The following is a 20772-nucleotide window of genomic DNA, read 5'->3' on the forward strand; positions in this document are numbered from 1 at the left end:
TCCCATGAACAAAGTAAACAAAACTTGAATTGGCATACATTTGTAGTGGTCAAAAATGTAATTGATATAGAAGTAATTCCATTGTACTTTTGCCAAGTTTTTTTTATTTCTTCTTACCTGAAGCATGTAATATTTGATACCCACGTTAGGTAGCATGACACCAAAAATTTTAAGGCTCCTTCCCCACTCCAATCCCAAATCCACATGCCTCAGGCTCTATCCAAATTGGCAGTGTAACAACCAACTACAGAGCATTCAGATGGTTAAACATAGGAAGGAAACTGCTATTTCCAAATGGATTCTTGCCACCTGTTGGGGTTCCTGTGACCCCCATGCATCAAATAGACCCCCATATCATACTCTCTCTCTCCCCCCTCAGCCAAAGCCATCACCAGTCCAGTAAACTACCATAGGGTTCCTTCTTTTGGGGGGGGGGTAGAGTTGGGTCCTTAATTCTTGTCCCGATAGGAAGTGTATGTGAAGCCCAGTCAACTGCAATTTCTCCAACTGACTGCCAGGTCATTAATCCAAAGCAACAGTGGAGAATCATCATTTTGAGAGAAAGTAGTATTGGGTGCCTAGTCCAAGTGCAGCTAGAGCCAAGCACAAGCTAGAGTTTCAAAGGAGGGGGGAGAAAATAATTAATAATTCTCTGGCAAGTTAATATATTATATTCAAGAGTTTAGATGCAGGGTTGTTATACTGTCTTTTTGGCAGCATATCTGGAAATGCAGTAGCCAAAACAAACAAAAAACACACCACCAACTTTGTGCGTCTTCTCCCTTGACAAAGATAGTTCAGACATCATAAAATTCTATGGCATCCTAATTCTTGAAAAAAAAGTTTTGGACTATTAATATATTTTCCTCCCTTAGAGGATCATTGCATGGCATATCTCCTCTTTCCTGCCAAGACTGATTATTAACAGATCAACCTCTTAAATTCCAAGGTAAATTAAGCTTAAAAAAAAATTAAGTTACAAATCATAATTCTGGAGCTGAGACTGCAGCTTCATTTTCCTGTTCTGCATCCAATGGGGAAAAATACAGGGCAGGATATGAGTAACACATTTCTGAATGTCAGCCCAAGTTTGAGCTTAAAACTAACTCACATCTTACAACTCATAAACTATGGCATTCATCAGTGATACATGCATCGGTGAACCCATTTGTAATCTCTAAAGGCTACAGGCAAGGTGAAAGACTCAGTGCTGAGAAAATGGGACATGTCCCTTTCAGTCAAGAGTTAGCATAAAATGCTCCATGTCAAATCCATAGTCCACAAAATTAAAAAGCTTGCACACCTCTCTTGATGTTCTTCCCATTCGCCACAAGAGCTATCAAACAACCCAAGCGTTAACTCCAAATGGCTGCATTTGTGATCAACACCATCACTAAGTGCAGCACTGATTCCACATGCACAAAACTGGAGCAATGTTTAGTATAGCGCCAGTGAAACAAAATGGCTTCCTAACATTTGACAGTTTGAGGTGATCCCACAGATTTACTGAAAACATCTTCTTTGCTCTAGATGCAACCACACTACAAAACCTGGGACTTAATGAAAGTTTTCTTTTGGTTAGCTTCAGTCAGAAGTCCGAATCAAAATGAAGCCAAAGCTTCTTCACAAAAATGCAAAAAAAACGCTAGAGACTTCATGATGTCTGCATTTTATCTTCACTGCCTTATCAGATCTAAAAGGTTTTTCAAAAAGAAAAAGTTCATTTTCTCTCCTAGTAATAGCACAGTGTCATAGGTGCAACTGTACGTGCATGGATGGAACATGGCTGCCATCTTTAACAGCAGCAACCTTTCTCCTACCATTTCCGAACACCCTGGGAAAAAAGCACTGCTGAGAAAAGGACATAAGGTTTGGGCAGTCGGTCTGATTGTCCTCAACAAAGTATTAATCAACTTACCATTGTTTATTGGTGCAATGCACCCAGTCCCTGAATCATGCTTAAGGTTTTTAAACTAGAGGTTAGATTATTTGCATGTTAAATAGTAACTTGCCTTGTACAACCCAAAGCCTGGATCAATGAGAAACGATCGAGTCGATGTTCCTGGACGATTTTTCTTGTTAGTTTCTTCGCTGGAAGAGGTTTTGTCACATTCACTCTGTGATGAGCTACATCCTGAGTCACTGTCTGACAGCTCAACCTCATTCTCTTTTTTCTTCGCTGTAGACAAAGTAGGCTGGCGAATCAAAAGCTGAATGATATCATTCAGTCCCACGTTGTAATCAAACAGACTATGGCCGTCTTCCAACTGAAAAATGGGATAAAAATGTTCCAATCATTATCTTGTTCAAATTACACCAGAATTACAAAAACCTGAACATCAATTTTAACTTTCCAAGGGAATGACTTGAACAAAACACATACTGAGCAGTGTTAACTTGTGTTTACATTTCCCAGTTAAGGAATAATCTTCAAATAAACTGAGTTCTTATGTTATAATTGACTAAATGCAAGAAGTACTTCACATCATCCTTTTGGTTTCAAAATAAAAAAATTTACTATTAACAACAGTTATTGTCACACATGTCTCCAGCAGCATTTAAATTAAACAGAAAATGTCAGAAATAATCAGTAGGTCTTGAGGCATCTGTGGAGGGATGACTTTAATATTTCAGCTCAATTTAATCTGTTGTCATCAACCTGAAACATTAACTCTGTTTCTCTCTCTGCAGATGCTGCCTGACCTGATGAGTTTATCCAACACTTTCGATTTAATGTCAGATTTCCAGAACCTACAGTGTATTGTATTAGACGACATTAACACCCGTATTAACCGAACAAGCCGTTACAAATTTACACCAACAGCAGCCATGCGCTCCACGAGCACAATACTGACAAATCAGCACATTTTCACGAGAAACTGACAGCCATAGTACAAATAGTCAAATTTAACACCAAACCTCAAGAACACAATACTTAACTTGGTTTGACAAGCTACCAGATTATGGGCAGTTCATTGTGATTTTGACCCATGCTCAGTTGGTCTGCCTACTTTGGGTCATTTAGCTTCAAGTGTCAACAAGGCAAAAATATTCGGGCCACAAGCAGATTGACAAAGAACTGCAAATATGAAATATAGGAAATTAGCCTGGAGTGTTACTACTGCAACCACAACCAGCATAAGGAAACCATGCACATGTTCCCAAAACGTAACCAAGTGAAGCCTGAACTGCTTGGCTGTTGATGACTATCCTGGAGCTTCGGTTGCACACACCCTGAAGCAGGAAGTGTAGAGTGGATTTGGCAGTGAACAGGGAAATGAATGACCTGTCATGTTCCTGACTCACTGCAATACAGACAGTTAGGAAAGTCAAGGATGGCTTTCCAGTCTGTGCTCCCTGTGCTGTATGACTATAACCACTCAGAGGGTCCATATGCGAATTGGTGGGTCACATTGTCCCCAGAATTAATTTCTGGATTTGGAAATGCCTGGTGTGCATGAATGATGGATATCAGTGCAGAAAAAGAACAAAATGTGAGGTAAAAGAGATTCCCAGCCACAGGAAGGCTGAAAAGAAATGTTCAATATTGAATGCGTAGAGAACAACATCCAGTCATTGGTCTAGTCAGAAGAAGCATTTTATTGGAATGGGCTTTCAAAAATTATCAGAATACTTTCACTACCACAAGAAATACAATGTTCCGATACTCATTCATGTGGGCCAAATCAAAGCCAGAGTCCAGCAAAGGTTCCCGATCAACAGCCAGTTGGTACAAATGTTTCCTGGAATGAAAGAGACCAAGATCACTGTCAGAAAAACCTCCGCCAAAACAGATTGCAGCGGTTCATCATCAGACAGTGACAAAACATTAGCACCTATTAAGCTACACTTCGATGAAGCCCTCATGAATTGCACATGCCTAGAAGTCAAACAGTGGAATGGAAAGACTCAAACAATTTTAATGAAAGCCACAAGATTTGAGAAGACAAGATTCATGGTGACAGTGCGCTGCACAGCCAAATTAACAAAATTAAACTGTAATGTTCAAAGATGACACCATGCCAAACATCACAGACTTGATAGAATCCCTACAGTGTGGAAATGGGGCCTTTGCCCCAAAGGACTGATTTGGGATAGTCAGCATGGCTTTGTGTGTGGGAAATCATGTCTCACAAACTTGATTGAGTTTTTTGAAGAAGTAACAAAGAGGATTGATGAGGGCAGAGCGGTAGATGTATGGATTTCAGAAAGATGTTCGACAAGGTTCCCCATGGGAGACTGATTAGCAAGGTTAGATCTCATGGAATACAGGGAGAACTAGCCATTTGGATACAGAACTGGCTCAAAGGTAGAAGACAGAGGGTGGTGGTGGAAGATTGTTTTTCAGACTGGAGGCCTGTGATCAGTGGAGTGCCACAAAGATCGGTGCTAGGTCCTCTACTTTTTGTAATTTGCACAAATGATTTGGATGCGAGCATAAGAGGTACAGTTAGTAAGTTTGCAGATGACACCAAAATTGGAGGTGTAATGGACAGTGAAGAGGGTTACGTCAGATTACAACAGGATCTGGACCAGATGGGCCAATGGGCTGAGAAGTGACAGATGGAATTTAATTCAGATAAATGCGAGGTGCTGCATTTTGGGAAAGCAAATCTTAGCAGGACTTATACACCTTAATGGTAAGGTCCTAGGGAGTGTTGCTGAACAAAGAGACCTTGGAGTGCAGGTTCATAGCTCCCTGGTAGATAGGATAGTGAAGGAGGCATTTGGTCTGCTTTCTTTTATTGATCAGAGTATTGAGTACAGGAGTTGAGAGGTCACGTTGTGGCTGTATAGGACATTGGTTAGGCCACTGTTGGAATATTGCGTGCAATTCTGGTCTCCTTCCTATCAGAAAGATATTGTGAAACTTGAAAGGATTCAGAAAAGATTTACAAGGACGTTGCCAGGGTTGGAGGATTTAAGCTATAGGGAGATGCCGAACAGGCTGGGGCTGTTTTCCCTACAGCGTCAGAGGCTGAGGGGTGACCTTGTAGAGGTTTACAAAATTATGAGAGGCATGGATAGGATAAATAGACAAAGTCTTTTCCCTGGGATCGGGAAGTCCAGAACTAGAGGGCATAGGTTTAGGGTGAGAAGGGAAAGATATAAAAGAGATCTATAGGGCAACTTTTTCACACAGAGGGTGGTACGGGTATGGAATGAGCTCCCAGAGGAAGTGGTGGAGGCTGGTACAATTGCAACATTTAAGAGGCATTCGGATGGCTATATGAATAGGAAGGGTTTGGAGGGATATGGGCCTGGTGCTGACAGGTGGGACTAGATTGGGTTGGGCTATCTGGTCGGCATGAATGGGTTGGACCGAAGGGTCTGTTTCCATGCTGTACATCGCTATGACTCTATTCACTCCACACCGGCTCTCAGGACAGCATCTCATCCAGACATACTATCCCTGTAATCTACTCCCATAGCTGATCCACCTAGCCTGCACATCCTTGAATACTGTTGGTAATTCAGCATGGCCAATCCACCTAACCTACACATTTTTAGACTGTGGAAGGAAACCGGAGCACCCGGGAGGAAACTCACACAGACGTAGTGAGACTGTGTAAGCTTCACACAGACAGTCAGCTGACAGTCATGTTCCCTGCAGGAGCTTCTGCACATGTCCAGGACAACAGTGGAAAGAGGAGCAAAGTCCAAGACTGATAATGTGATAATGGAAGGAATCTCATTGTCCCCATTAGCAGCTATTCATTCTCCAATGCTGATCGTTATCCACTCCTTTGTTTGTTCAACTGTTCTTCTCTCTCTTTGGGCTCTACCTCCATCTTTCATTTACTCCTTACCTCCTCCCATATCTTCTGCACAAAAACCAACCTTTTCTTAGCTACCATCAGTTCTGAGGAAGGGTCACTGGATTTGAAACGTTAATTTTGATCTCTCTCCACGGATACTGCCAGACCTGCTAAAATTTTCTAGCAATTTCTGTTTTTGTTTCTGATTTCCAGCATTCGCAGTTCTTTCCGTTTTCAGGAAAGGAATTTTTTTAAAAAACAAGCATGGAGGAGATGCACGGTATCTCAGCTCTTGGGGAAGGTGAGCATTCGCGAACAATTACTTTCTTCTTCCATAATGGGTTCCAGTCATTGTTCATGCGCAGGGACACTCCTGGCTGTGTCCTGGGAGGTAAATCACCTCCAGAAGGCAAGAAATTAGATGAGAATTTCAGGAGTCAAACAACATTGTTTTACCCTTTCACCTTCAGAATAGATGAGTAGTCCTTGAATACTGAACTTTGAGGGACATAAGCACAGCTCCACAAGCAATTCTGCCCAAATCCAAACTGATGCCTGGCCAGGAAACTGAACTGGTGGTTAACCATCAAAAAGGGAACAAATTAATGAACAACTAATTGCAAAGGAACATAACAATTTAAAGGTGCAAAGCAAGAATTCTCTTGAATGCCAGGAAAATCTATGCACCTTAATTGACTCATAGCTCTGTTTGACTTTGCATTAATACATGTGGACATTCACCCACCCTCCAATCTCTTGTGCCTATCTGCCTTGTCTCAGTTCCATCCTGGTTTCCCCAGCATTAGCATTGTTAGTATTGATTCTCTCAGACACCCCTTATGCCTGGAGTTGAGATTTGGGGAAATGTGCTAGTATCATGGAAGCTTAATGCCACCGTGATCTTCAGTGGCACAGGCGCAGCAGTGCTTCCCTGATCATGCAAAGGCATCTCTGCCTCTGCTTCTCGCTGGCCTGGAGGTAGCTGCAATGCCTTTAGTATACCCTCTCTCAGGGCACTGCTCAAAGGTGCTAAAGATCCTAGGACCCTGCCTCAATTGCTATTTGTTCATCCCCAGCTGCAGACCTTCAAGGCTCATGTCTTAGTTTATTCCTCCTCCTGCACCTCAACCCAGCAATGCTAGTATCACTGCTTGGTTAAATCATCAAACATTGACACAGAAGCACTGAACTGTGAAGAAATATCATGGATGAAACAGTTCTTTCCCATCTGAGATCTTGAGACATATTCAAGCCATCCTTTTGGGCCCTTATCAGATTCCAGCTACCTCTACATAGTCAGGGGCATCCTTCATGAGCCATGACTGGTTTTCCTCTTCCTATATTGCCACATGCAAAATTACTACCAGTCATCTTTCTCTGATTAGAGAGCAGTCCTATGATCTAGGAGGTCGATAGCAATTTGACCCTCAACTTTATATTTTGTTTCACAGAATGAAATCTGTTGTGAATTGCATTTGCTATGAATAGTAGTCCAGTGGCCTCACTGGAATTTTACACACTTTGGGACAGTAGGACACAATCACCGAGACACACTCCCCAGTTAAGCCATGACAGACTCAACAGCAAGCCTTTATTCAGTCTCTGGGAAGCTGATACTTTGTGCTTCCTGTCCAATTATGTTCTCCCAACCACCTTCTGAAAGCTCTGAGTGGGCCAGAGGATTTCACCTAGTGTCTGGAATAGTAATCCCAGTGGCCTTAAGAGAAGAACAAGAACAAAGAGCAATACAGCACAGGAACAGGCCCTTCAGCCCTCCATGCCTGTGCCAACACATTTGCCCTTCCATACTAAATGTGCGTTCACTTACAGGATCCCTATACATTTGTTCCCTTCCTATTCATATATTCATTCAGGTATTTCTTGAACACTGCTATTGTGTCTGCTTTCATCACCACCTCAGGCAACATGCTCCCTTGTGTGAAAAAAAAAATGGGCCTCGCATATCTCTTTTAAACTTCCCCTCGCACCTTAAACCTGTGTCCCATAGTAATTGACCCTTCCACCATGCGAAAAAGCCTCATGCTTTACACTCTATCCATGCTATTCACAATCTTATAAATTTCATCAAATCGCCCCTCAACCCTCTGCGTTCCAGTGAAAGCAAATGCAATCCATCCAAATGTTCTTCATCGCTAATACGAGACAACATCCTGTCAAACCTTTTCTGTATACTCTCCAAAGCACCCACATCCTTCTGGTAGTGTGGTGACCAGAACTGTGCACAATATCCTAACTATGGCCTAAAGTTTTAGAAAGCTGCAGCATTAATTGTCTGCTCTTATATTCAATGCCCATACCAAATGAGGGCAAACATGCCATAAGCCTTTTTTAAGAAAACTACTTATCTTCCTGCACTGCCACCTTCAGTAATCTATGGGCCTGCACACCCAGATCCTTCTGCATATCCATACCCTGAAGGTTTCTGCCATTCACTGCACAGAAGACAGCTCATTAGTGCAGGACAACATTCAGGTCCCGTATAATGGAGAAAATCAAGAGATGCCTGCAAAGAAACAGCACCAAATGCAGTATACCAGGGGTTCTAATGTCTGTGGCTCAACTGACATATGATCCTCAAAAAGCCATTGAAAGATTACCATCATGCTGAATGGATGGTGGATGGTTGACAGAGAAAGTACCTTGATAAAAAAATGGAAATATGAGCACTGATCCACTGATGATTTGTATGTTTTCATTATTAAATCAGGTTATTTAATAAAAATACAAACTATCCAACTCAGTGGATGGAAAGGAAGACAGTTTGTTTAAAAAGGGATTTTGAAAGTAAAAGTGCTAACTCTGATCTGAGTGGGGTTCTTTCAACAATTTCCTGGCCACAGTGACCCAGAATGAATTTAGTGAAATCTGTGCTGATGGCAAAGACATCATGCTCAAGATATCTTAAGTACACAAGCAATTCACTCAATAACCTGTGCCACATTGAAGTATTGACTGGTGTAAAGCTTTAAATTTCAAAATGGAGACCACCCACAGACTGGGAGCTTAAGTCGAGCTCACCTCTGGAAGAATTTTGAGGGTTCAACTTTTACAGCCACCAGCCAAACGCACAACTAGTTTTCATCTTGGTCAGACACAAAAATAGGAAGAACAATGTAGCCTCTGTTTTCCCTTTGTGCTCCAACCTCTCCCTCAAATTTCCTTACAAATACTATCAGTAGCCACAAATATATTTCAGATATTTACCTGTGGACCAGTTGACTTGTTTGACTTCACTTCCATCTGAATCAAAGGATTCATCTTTTGAGGCCCTTTTCCAGGGTTCAGGCTCACCATCTAAACAGGCCCACTGATGCAGTAGAGAGAGAGTACTGCTCAGTCAAGCTATTAAACTGAATTTACCCATTTTGAACATGAAAGACCCTTTGTTCCAAAGAACAGCAGGAAGTGCCCTGGTCAAATGCTCCTTCCTCAATCAAAATGCTCCAAAACATACAAGCTGAGTATTCTCTTGCCTCATTGATATCTGTGATCAAGGCACACAGAAAGTAGCTGCTACTTCCCTGCAGAAGACTAACACTAAAGCAAATTATTGAGAGGCTTGATTATACATAGCGGAGGACAAATCCAAACCCCCGCTCTCTCTTCTGAAGCATTAGAATCCTGCTGTTAAAAATTAAATAGCATTTGCATGGTCAACCAATGTCATCGAAAAACATTTTATGACCCAGAGGATAGGAGGTAGCATGGAAACAATTGTTGTCTGGCTGAGTTTTTGCTTCAGCCATGTTTGCTTGATGAGCCTCTCAGCTGACGAAATGCAGTTACACTCCAGACTCAGGATTTACAACTTTTGCAATCAGAGATTTTCTATTGTAGTTTCTACATTCATGACAGACAGTCTGACCATATGACTTTGCTATCTAGATTTGAATCACAGGAAAATAAAATCAGGCAACACCAAAACTGATATTTTAGAAAAAGCAATCTTTACAGAAAGTGCCGATGAGACAATGTTTTGTTTAACTTCTAATTAAAGCCCAACTGAAATATTCTTTTGATCCATTCACAATCCAGATCCAAGACAATCTATCCACGCTTAGCTAGGAAAGGCTGGGTCAGAAACAATAATCTAAACAGAGAAATCAGCACTACGCATTGTATTTTTTTAAAAAACTCATTCATGGATGTCAGTGTGACTGGCTTTTGTTGCCCTGGAGAAGGTGATGGTGAATTGTCTTCTTGAGAAATGCTGCAGTCTGTTGGGTGTAAATACATCCACAATTGCTGACAGGAAGCATGTAAAAAGGATAAACAAAATAATGCCATTCTAATTCAACAATCAACAGCAATACAGTTCTAGCTAGGGCGACCTGACAGTAATCAACAGGAGGAAATCTAGACCAGCTTTCTTTTCCTCACCAAAGTGGTGATGCCAATTACAAAGCTCCTAGCTAATGCATGCATTGACATGAGCATTTTCAACAGAAGTTAAAAATTACAGTAAGCGCCATCAGGAGCTCCCACATTTTGGCACAAGGTGCCCAAAACAGCCCTGCAAGGGGGTGACGTGGAAGAAATAGCCTAATGCTGACTTTTAAGTCCAAAGCAGACATTTAAAACAAGTTTTTCTTGTATTTTTATTCATTAATTTTGTTCTGCTGTTTATTTTGTCTCAAATTCAACAGCCTGTCATGGGGCCCACAGACAAGCTGATTGAGTTGTCTTCGGCAGGGAGGATAGCTTTGTGTGCCATTTGGTCACTAACCCTTAACCTACTCTTTGAGCTTCCTGATGTGAGTCAGACTTGAGCCACGCACCATTTGGAAGGAGTGGGAAGAGGAGGATGAGGTGATTGTCCACACTATCCTGGCTTCCTGCCTGAAGGAACAAGACTCAGGATGGGCTTGAAGGGTGTGGCGGAGCACAGAATCTACTGCTGGAGTCGAGTCCTCTGACCCAACCGCCAAACTGGTAGCTCTGAGGGATGCCCAGTGTTTCCATGGCTGCCATTTCCAGGCAAAGATGAGCATGCCATCTGCTCAAGGAGGGCTTCTACACCCCTAGAAACGTACTTCCTATGGTGAGTGGTGATTGATGCCAAAGAGATGAAAAGGAAGTAGTACTATATGTTGCAGGATGGAGAGAGAAAGGGAGAGAGAACAGACCATTTGATTTTGGCAAGATAGTCACAGACTCCCATACTACTTATTTCCTAAATCCCAGCTCTATAATCACAAAGAATTAAGTAAAAACTAACTTCACACTCCACTAACAAGATCTATTGTCTCCACAATATATAAATGTGTGTTGGGGATTTTGTGGCAGAGTGGTAGGGCGCTTGTGGTATAGTGGTAGGAGCTCCATCATTGGCATAGAAGGTCCAGGCTCAAGTCCCAGAGATTTGTCATAACATGTTTAAACAGGCTGATTAAAATATTTGATGCACACTACATATAAAAGGGAATTTTTAAAATTGATCATATCAGTCCAGTTACAATAATCTGAATAGTGAATACAAACACAGACTTGCATTTATTTAGCACCTTTGACAAACAAAAATATCCTATACGACATCACAAACAGTCAGGAGCACAGCACAAAGCCGCACAAGGAGAAGGTTTTGAGGTGATATTCAAAACAGCAGAGTGGTGAATGTGCAAAGAAGGTTAGGGAGAAGAATGAAGGCAAACCCACCAAAGGAGCTGCAACTAGGGAGGTGAAGATGGAGGGTTGTATCGTTTTAAAATGAGGCAGAGGGCTGCAAGGTGTTGTGGAAGACAAATACAAAGCTTGATGTGCATTGCGGAGACAGGATTTGGCAAAAGCATGAAGGAATTTGCTAAGAATAATTCTTTTAATTTATTATTACAGGGACGGAAGAAACAGTAGGTCAATGATGGGTGAGTGGGACCTGGTGCAGAACTGGCTATAGGGTAATGTGTTTTGGATCTGGGTGAGGTTTCAGGACAGTAGAACAATTTAGTTGAGGGTTGATAAGGAATAAATAAGCACTTTAGTGGCAGGGGAACAGTAATATTGAATAATTCAAAATCTGTGGAGTTGGCGATACATATGGGACTTGAAACTCAGCCAATGATCCCAAGTGGAATACCAAGCATTCATACAGTTTCAGTGCAACTGGGTGGCTGGGAAGGAGACTGGAATCTACTGTAGGAGCAGTGATATATTAAAGGCAAAGAGGTGTCCGACTGACCTGACCAAATTCTTTGGTGAAATAGTGGAAAAGCTTGATGAAAGTAGTGAAGTATGTTCTACATATGGGTTTCCAAAATGCATCCACTTGAGTTCCATAGGAGACTAACAAGAACTGTGTTAACTTGGGCACAAAACTGGTGATGGAATGGGAGCCAGAAATTACAAGTGAATGCATACTCTTCTTACAGAATAGAAAGATATCAAGGGGTCTTGGTAGTCTTGTCGTCCTGGGATAACTGTTTTCTTTCAAAAAGAAACCCTGGACTGGAGAATAGTTATTCTATGCTTAAATTTCCTTGGGTTTACGGCTGCTACTTTTATTGCTATCACTGTGTGCCATGCTGTGTGGACAAATGGCTAACAGTGAAACAATATTGCAAGCATTTGACTGGTGGGCAGCAATTCCAGAAACTGCAACTGGGAATTACTAAAGGATTGGCTGAGGGGGTGGAAAGGTGCATATAATTAACAGCAAGGTTTCTTCAGCCAAATGTAGCACCTACAAGAAATCTGAAGTCTTGTGGCACAGTCATAGCCTCCTTATCCTTACCTCTGGGCCAGAAAAATCTAGTTCACATCCAAGCTCAGGACGTGATGGTCACAGCGATGTTTCATAATCATAAATGTCCAAACAAGTTGATTTTTAAACAAGTGACTCATCATTGTCCACTTACAAAACAGCTTGCGACTCAACTGTCATTTATCAATTGAAGAATTGTACATCAATTCTTTAATGAACAGAGCTCAGCATTGCATTAATGGACGGCAGGATACCAAATAGAACCTATAGTTAAGTTGCATGGATATATTACAATTTCTACAATGCTTCTGCAAACAAAAATCCAAAAGTACTACACCTGAATACTGGCATTGCTGGGCTTTGGGGCCAGCTCATAGATCCCAAAGGGGATATGCTATACCAAGTTTGTGAATTTGTGCTGTTCTCAGTCTGACATGTCAGACAGCTCAAATCAAAATGCGTAGAAACATTTGTTTTTTTCTGTACAATGCAGAACATAGAACAGTACAGGTCAGGAAGAGTGTCTTTGATCCACCATGCCTGTACTGGCCATGATGCCAATCTAAGCCAATCTTATCTGTCTGCACCCCTCTCATTCCCTGCCTGGTCACGTGTCTGTCTAACTGTCTCTTAAACATTGCTCACATACCTGCCCCTGCACACATCTAAATCTCACTCTAAAATCCCACTATGCAATTGAGTCCAGTCTTGCTCTATAACATTGCCAAAGGCAAATTCCAAATTAGAAACTAGCTGAGGAAAGAACAAATAAAGGATACTCCAAATTTGAATGTGGTCACTGTTTTCATCACACGCAAACCAATCGCACAAACAAAAAAAATCATGAGTCATGCCATTTGAGGGATAAATATTGTTCAGAACTGTGGGGTTAACTCTCCTGCACATAGCTGTGTAGTGTCAGGTGAATCTTTATGTCCACGCAGGGAGCAAAGGAACCTCAGTTTGAATTCCCATCCAAAAGATCGGGCAGTGCACAGCCCTAAAGCTTTCTGACGCAGAGGTAAGGCTGACAAATAGATCATGCTTACGCAAAAGCTTACTCTGAATGCAAACCGGTCAATAGCTACCACCAGCATCTGGTCACATTCAAAGGAGGAACAGAAATATCAGCCTAATTAAATGCACAGAAAACCAGATTGCCTTAATGCACAATGGTGACAGGAGAACAAGAATCAGCTGAGGATTTGTTAAAAGCTGTGAAATGCATTAAGCAATTGCAGCCCAAGCACGTTTATAACATTGGAAGCAATATCTGCTAAGATGGGAAGAAACTAAACCTGCCAAGCTGACCTTTATCTGGAACTGAACCAACCATGTGCAGCTGAAAACAGAAGTATTAGTGAGCAGAGTGCCCCAACACTCAGTGAAACAAACTTTCCTACGTAATTTCTCTGGCAATTAGCAAAAGCCTGCAAAAGAGGCCCCATGACAAAAACAAGCATAAACAGTACTGCAATATTTCATACAAAATCTGCCGATTGGGGTCTCCAGCAGATAGATTTGAACTGATTTGTTGGTTCTTTTCATCTATTTTTCATGTCACTTATCAATTTAGCTCCTGAGGATTTAACAACCATTTAACAATAATAATCAATTATTCCATGAATTTGGCTTAGGTACTTTCCAACAAGGTGCTTTGAAAATATGTACACCATGTTATGCTATAATCAAAACAATCCACTATCTACTAGATATGCAATACATATTAAGAGCTTACATTTCACATTTGCATGATTTACTTCCCTTCTCTAAAAAGAGACATTTTAAAGTGAACAACACAATCTGCATATTACTTAATCATTTTGCCAATTTTGGTAGCTCTCCACTTTTGGGAGTACCATTAGTCCTGCAGTTCTATATTTTGACTGCTTCTGTGTAAATCCCCGTACCTCTCCAGTCTTGTAGCTCAAGAAATTAAGTGTGCCTGAAAACCAGTCAACAAGCCAGTCAACTCTGCACAGCATCAAAAAAATCATCTTCTCACCATAATACATACAAGCAGCTGCAAACACATTCATTCCTCAAATGGAGTTGCCTTTCCAAATCCAAAAGAACACTGCAACATTCACTGAATGAACATAGAACTGGAAACTTCTAAATATGTACGGTTACCCATTAAATATGTTGAGCCAATAGCTCCCCATTACCTCGAGGGGTGCAGGTGCAGAGTAACTGAGATTAATATAGTGCAAGTGCAATTTTCACACAAGTAACCCTCATAAATTCATTAGTGTCTCCTCAAGACTGCATGACAGCACAGTCTTATCCAAAACATTAAAGTGAGGCTTCCTTCTGTTACACCAAGTACTCTTCATGAAATGTTCAATTGAACCAGATGCTAAAACACTTGCAGTAACCAACAAGATTGAACTGTTGATGATATGGTAAATAATTCACTGAAACACCTAATGTGCCTGTTGGAGAATGACAGGCTCAGGAAAGATGCCCAAAATATGCTCTTTATAATGTGCACAAAGAAGGTACATGCACTATAAAACATGTCTACAAATCACAATTACATAGAAGTTGCTGCTTATTTTGTTCAAAACATTTCTACAGTGTAGAAGATATTAGGGTTAGACCCCAGAATAACATGCATGGAGGGGTGAGATACAGGAAAATTAACACAAAGCACATGCAGGATGTGACTGAAGACACAAGAGAATTTTCAACGCTTAGCATTGTCTCCACAAGTTTGACAGCTTTTCTGGGCATTTTATAAAGTTAAGGTGTCCGAATGTTGACACACTAAAACTGCTAGCACAGCAACAAAATGTCCTGGGTGTGCACACTAAATGCTCTAAATGTACTGGAGGTGCATTCCAAATAGTCCACAAGCAGCAATTGTTGGCAGAGATTTCCAGAATAGCAATGACATCGGATCTCCAAGACCCAGTCTCTTTTATGAAGCATCAGAAGGGCATTTTCTACAAAGGCTCAATACAAGTGCATGCTTTTATTGTTTGTGAAGAGACCTGGCTATTTCAAACCATTGTGCAATTTGGATGAATTTTTTTTTGTCAGTTTATTAGCCTTCATGTGCATAATTAATTGGGTTATTAACCTGGTGCGATACATTGGCTCCCAAGTTCAATGCAGATCCAGCAAACCTTTGAAATTATTAAAACCAATGGCACCGCTGCAAAGTGGCTTTAGAATGATGCAGCAATAGCGTTCCTTCACACAGCTCCACAACATTACTCCAGCCCAGGCTAGCACTGTACCAATTCTGGGCGCAGGCTGCATGTCAGTCGATCTGACTTACATCAATCACTGAATTGCAACGGGCAATGACAAAAAACACAAAGCACACCAGTTTTCAACCACAAGATGGTGTTTGTTCTCCTGCAAGGCCTTCTGCCTATGTTTCACAGCAGGCCCATCTACACAGGCAAACATAAAGCACTTCCGGCTCACAAGTCTACAATCATAATGACGACAACGTTCTGAAAGCAGTTAACTGTCTGTAAGAGTGAAGGACTTCACAATTGAGGCATCGTGACACATCCATTATAACCATTGGACAGGGGTGTTGTGGTGGGGTGATCTGCCTTTAATCCAAGGGGTCTGGGTTCAAGTCCTAACTGCTCCAGAGGTGGGGAATAACATTCAAAAATGTCAAATATCTGCCACATGTAAAAGTCTTAACAGATAAAATAGCTCAGCTGGAACAGCATTAGACCAAAGATCTAAAGGTCTCTGGCTCAATCCTGGATTTTGACAGAATAAACAAGTCTTTTCAGGAGACTTGGGTTCAAGATCACAGAGTCCAGAAGTATGTATTAACGTCTCTGAATAGGTGGATTCCAAAATATGTACAGATGTTTGTGGTGCTGTAGTAATGTCCTTCCCTTTGAGTCAGGAGGCCCAGGGCATACACTCCCTGCCCCAAAGATGTGCAGGGGGTATATGCAATGCAGTGATAGTGTGCCTACCTCTGAACGAAGCAGCCTGAGTAAAGGTCCCACCTGCTCCAGGTATATATGTTAATAGCATCTCTGAATACGTTGATTAGAAGATATCTACCATCACTGGATAGCAAACCAAGATAGAAAACCTTGAGCAATTTGACCAACCCTAAGTTAGGGCATGAATACCGATTGTGATATTCCCTAGAAGCCCAAAACGAGCCAACTCGGTCTCACTACTTTGCCTTGTTTAAAAAGCATGCTGTTATAGATATAAAGATCAATTTGCTGTATTTTCTTTCCTTAAAAATGTCATCTTGTTCAGATTCCTCTGAGACAGAAATGCCAAAAAAAAAGAAAACACAAAGCAAAGAACACACATTTTACACCCAATGGATTCCTGTCAAAACTCCAGGGTAACACGGAAATAGGACATGTGTCAGCCTCTCAGCCCTTGGAGTCAGGCCCCTCATTTAGCCTAATCACGGCTGATCTTGTACCTGCAGGACATTTTCCCATCCCCTTATGTCTTTAAAACCTAGACCTCTGTCAACCCCAAATATACTCAAATGATTGAACTTCCACAGCCCTCTGGGCTAGATAATTCCAAGCATTCACTACTTGCCAAGTGAAGACATTCCTCTTCACCTCTGTTCTAAATGGAGCTACTCTTGTTAAAACAGTCACACGACAGTCATACAACAGCAAACTATTGGGCTCCACACTAAATACAGTAAAGACCATATTATCTGGATGCCAAACATTCGGAATTCTCAAAAGGGGACTTTACAGATTTTAAGGGAATAATGAAGTAGATGTTTTATTAAAGCTAGTTCAATACTGAGCTTATTGATAGAGTCAGAATCACCTACCACAGCCAGATATACTGATATTTACAAGTGGTCCTGGGCACTGCTTTTTAAAATGCATTTTGTGACAGCAAGTTGAGCACTCTCAGCCGCCACTGTGTATTTCTCATGTAACCAGCAGTTTCAGCTAAGCAGCAACCCCCATTCCCCATGCATGCTGGATACCGTGGAGTATGGCAATCATTTTTCCAAAATTAGCTAAACACCCAAAAGACCTGAGAAGTCATCCTGTCCTTGTGACCCTGGAACATTTTATATCCAAAGTAGGATGATGATAGAGCCTTGGCTCAAAATCCCATTTAAAGGAATGTCTCTTCCATACTGCCCTTACATCAGTCTAGATGACATGGTCATGACTCTACTCAGGCAGCTGGCAGTTAGGTAGGTATAATCTAAGTAAGCCAGGGAGGGACCTTACCTAATTTCTAAGAAAACTCTCAGTTTTGTTTTTTAAAAAGGTGTAGCAATGTGTATGCCACATTCATCTTGGAGGGGAAGATTAGCCAACACGAACAATTGAGGAGGGGAACACTTTATCTCCTATACAAAATAATAAGAACAAGCTGCTATACTGATCCACAGTAAAGTCTTACTTCGTGGAAGTGAATAGTCATAAAAGTATGGCTACTCTCGTCAGAAGCAGGTTATTTCTGGAAGCATTAGCTTTGAAGATAAGAGTCAACTTTGAGAATATAACAGTGTTTACTCTTTCAGATACCAAGCCATTGTGAACTCTGATTCGCTTGGCCTGATTTTTGTTTTTGTTTGATTCAGTGAATTTTAATGGTCACCACTAAAGCTAGAATTCAGCAGAATGAGGATGAGCTGGTGATAGGAACAGACTCATCACTGATTCATGCGAGAAGTGATACATTTTGGTCAGAAGAAAGGAGTCGTGGCAATGAACCAAATGATGCAATTTTAAAGGGGGTGCAGGAACAAAAGGACCCAAAAGTATGTGTGTACAAGTCTTCAGCATAATCAAAACTGGCTGTTTAAAGGTATAGGGCCCTCTGTTTTACTAACAGAGGTAGCGTACAAAAACACAAAGTTACTCCAAACCATTTTTAAAAAAATGGTTATTTGGTCTTTGCTGCAGAAGTGTTCAAATATGGGCACCACACTTTCAAAAGGAAGCTAAGGCCTTGGTAATGATACAGAAGAGATTTACTGGAATGGTACTGGGGACGAGACACATTAATTATGAAGAGAAATTGGAGCGTCTGGGACTGTTCCCTTTAAAAGCAAGAAGATTAAGAGGAAATTCGATAGAATTACTCAAAACCATGTGGATTTTTGATGAAGTAAATAAAAAGGAATTATTTCCAGTGGCAAAAGAGCCAGAAATCAGAGGGCATCAATTTAAAGCAATTGGCAAAAGTACAAAGCACAACATGAGGAATTTCTTTTTGCACAGTGAGTTGTTGTGGCTTGGCAAACACTGCCCAGAAGGATAGTGGAAGCAGATTCAATAGTAAATTTCAAAAGAGTATCTGATCAACACTGTCAAAGAAGAAACTTACAAAGCTATAGGGGAAGAACAAGAGAACAGGTAAAATTGAATATCTCTGTCAAAGAGCGCACACAGATATGATGGGTCAAATGGCCTTATTCTGTGTCATATCATTGTCTGACTCTAAATTTCACTAGCAAGTCTGCAAATTAATGGACCGTCTCTTCAAAATGTGTGGCATGTTTATGTGCTGCACTCATTTCCAGAAGCAGTCATTTGAAATGGATCTGTGCAATGCACCTTCAAAACAAACATTCTTCACTACTGTCTTGATACTACTTATTCCTCCAAATCTCATTCTGTCCAGTACATCTGGAATTCATTCAAAGCTACATACCGGGTGCGAAAGTGCACTACCTGACTGTAACTGCTACACCCATTTCGTTGCCAAATACTACAAGATCATGAACAACTTACAGATGAAGTGCGTCATGAGCTAAGCTATAACCCATGACGTCTGCATTGCTGCTGGCAGCTTGCGGGAGAAATATAAAAGCACATTCTTCATTCAGAGAACATACTGAATCACAAAATGTTCGATAATTCCAGACACGTTTGCTATTTGTGCTTTTGTACCACTAGTTTTGCCTCCAGGCTTTCACTGATAAAGACTATTGCAACACAAAAACAAAAGCACACAACTGCCATTTAACAGAGTACAAGGAATAGACAACATTTTCCTTTCATTAACAACAACTGATGGCTTCTTTTTTTCTCTCCTTATCTACCTATTTATGAATGTAGTATTGTTCAACTATGACCGTCCGGATAAACTTGCTTTGAAACAGCAGTCAAAGACAACCAAATGGACACAAGTATGGCTAACAATCCCTGAACCATCAACTACTCTGGGTCAACAGTATTCGCAAATGTTAGACAACAATTCAAGGATGAAGTTCTGTATCCTACATGCAAAACACAAGTTACTATGGCAACCCTAGTGCCAAACTTGTGTGTTTGCTCGGTTAGTCAAGTTCCTTTCCCCAAAGTCATCATGTTCCCTCATTAGCAGCTGCTTGCTGTTTGATGCAGAACACAAGATCAACCATTCATCAATTATTGCACTTCTTTTCAGATTTATCATTTTCAACTAACTTTTCTTCATTTTTTCCCCTGAATATTGGATATGGTTCAAGTGGTGAGAAGGTTAAAAGATGAGGATCAGGTCAATACGGTGTGGGTGTAGCAATGGAAAACTGTTCAGACTATGACGCCTCCTGACCAGAACCAAGACCACTCCAACTTCAGTCGTCAAGCTCCAAAACACCAAAGTCACCTTCGTACCACATTCTGAGGCAGAGCTGCAAATCACTGTTGCTGTATTCACCAAGACGTAAGAAAGAATGCATTCGATATTGAGAAATCAAAGGTTGTCGACCAGCCTACTCCTGCCAAACAACAGTGCCCCCAAACATCAAAATCCATGACAAACCACTGGACAGTGGAGCATTTCCCATACCATAGGAGTCTCCTCTCACTGCAGGCAGATGTTGATGAAGAACAATATCAACTCCAACATGCCAGCTCATCCCCTGGATGAGTGAGGGACATCTGAGTTATCAAACCGGATATCAAATTTGTAGTCAACATAGTGTGGTCCCCATCCTCCTGTATGCATCAGAATCTCAGACCATATATACCAAACACGTCAAATCCCTGCAGAGGGTTATCATCAATGCTGCCTTCGCCAAGTTCTGCAAATCCACTGGAAGTGTAAGTGCACTAACATGAGCATCCTCTCCCAGATTAATATCCCGAGTAGAGGCATTGATCACACATCACCTGCTGTGATGGGCAGGTATCACACTATCCTTAAACAAGTGCTACACACTGAGCTCTGCAGTAATAAGTGATCACTAAGAGTGCAGAGGAAATGCCACAAGGACACCTTGAAAGCCTCTGTAAACAAATTCAACATCCCATCAATGTGTGGGAATCACTTGCTTGAGAATGCAGAAAGTTAAGAAGTTCCCATAAGGTGTCA

The 20772-nt window shown here is 41.2% G+C and overlaps 1 protein-coding gene across 2 annotated transcripts in view; it reads right to left on the reverse strand.

Annotated features, from left to right (window-relative positions):
• Window positions 1-20772, reverse strand: part of LOC140487917 (E3 ubiquitin-protein ligase UHRF1-like) — a 186002-nt gene that overhangs the window by 154588 nt on the left and 10642 nt on the right. For both annotated transcript variants that reach the window (XM_072587355.1, XM_072587346.1), the window contains one exon: window positions 2013-2267. In XM_072587355.1, the coding sequence (XP_072443456.1) occupies window positions 2013-2267 (255 nt within the window). The remainder of the gene's footprint in view (window positions 1-2012; window positions 2268-20772) is intronic.

This window comes from Chiloscyllium punctatum, chromosome 2, assembly GCF_047496795.1.
Source record: "Chiloscyllium punctatum isolate Juve2018m chromosome 2, sChiPun1.3, whole genome shotgun sequence".
In the NCBI taxonomy this organism is placed as follows: domain Eukaryota; kingdom Metazoa; phylum Chordata; class Chondrichthyes; order Orectolobiformes; family Hemiscylliidae; genus Chiloscyllium; species Chiloscyllium punctatum.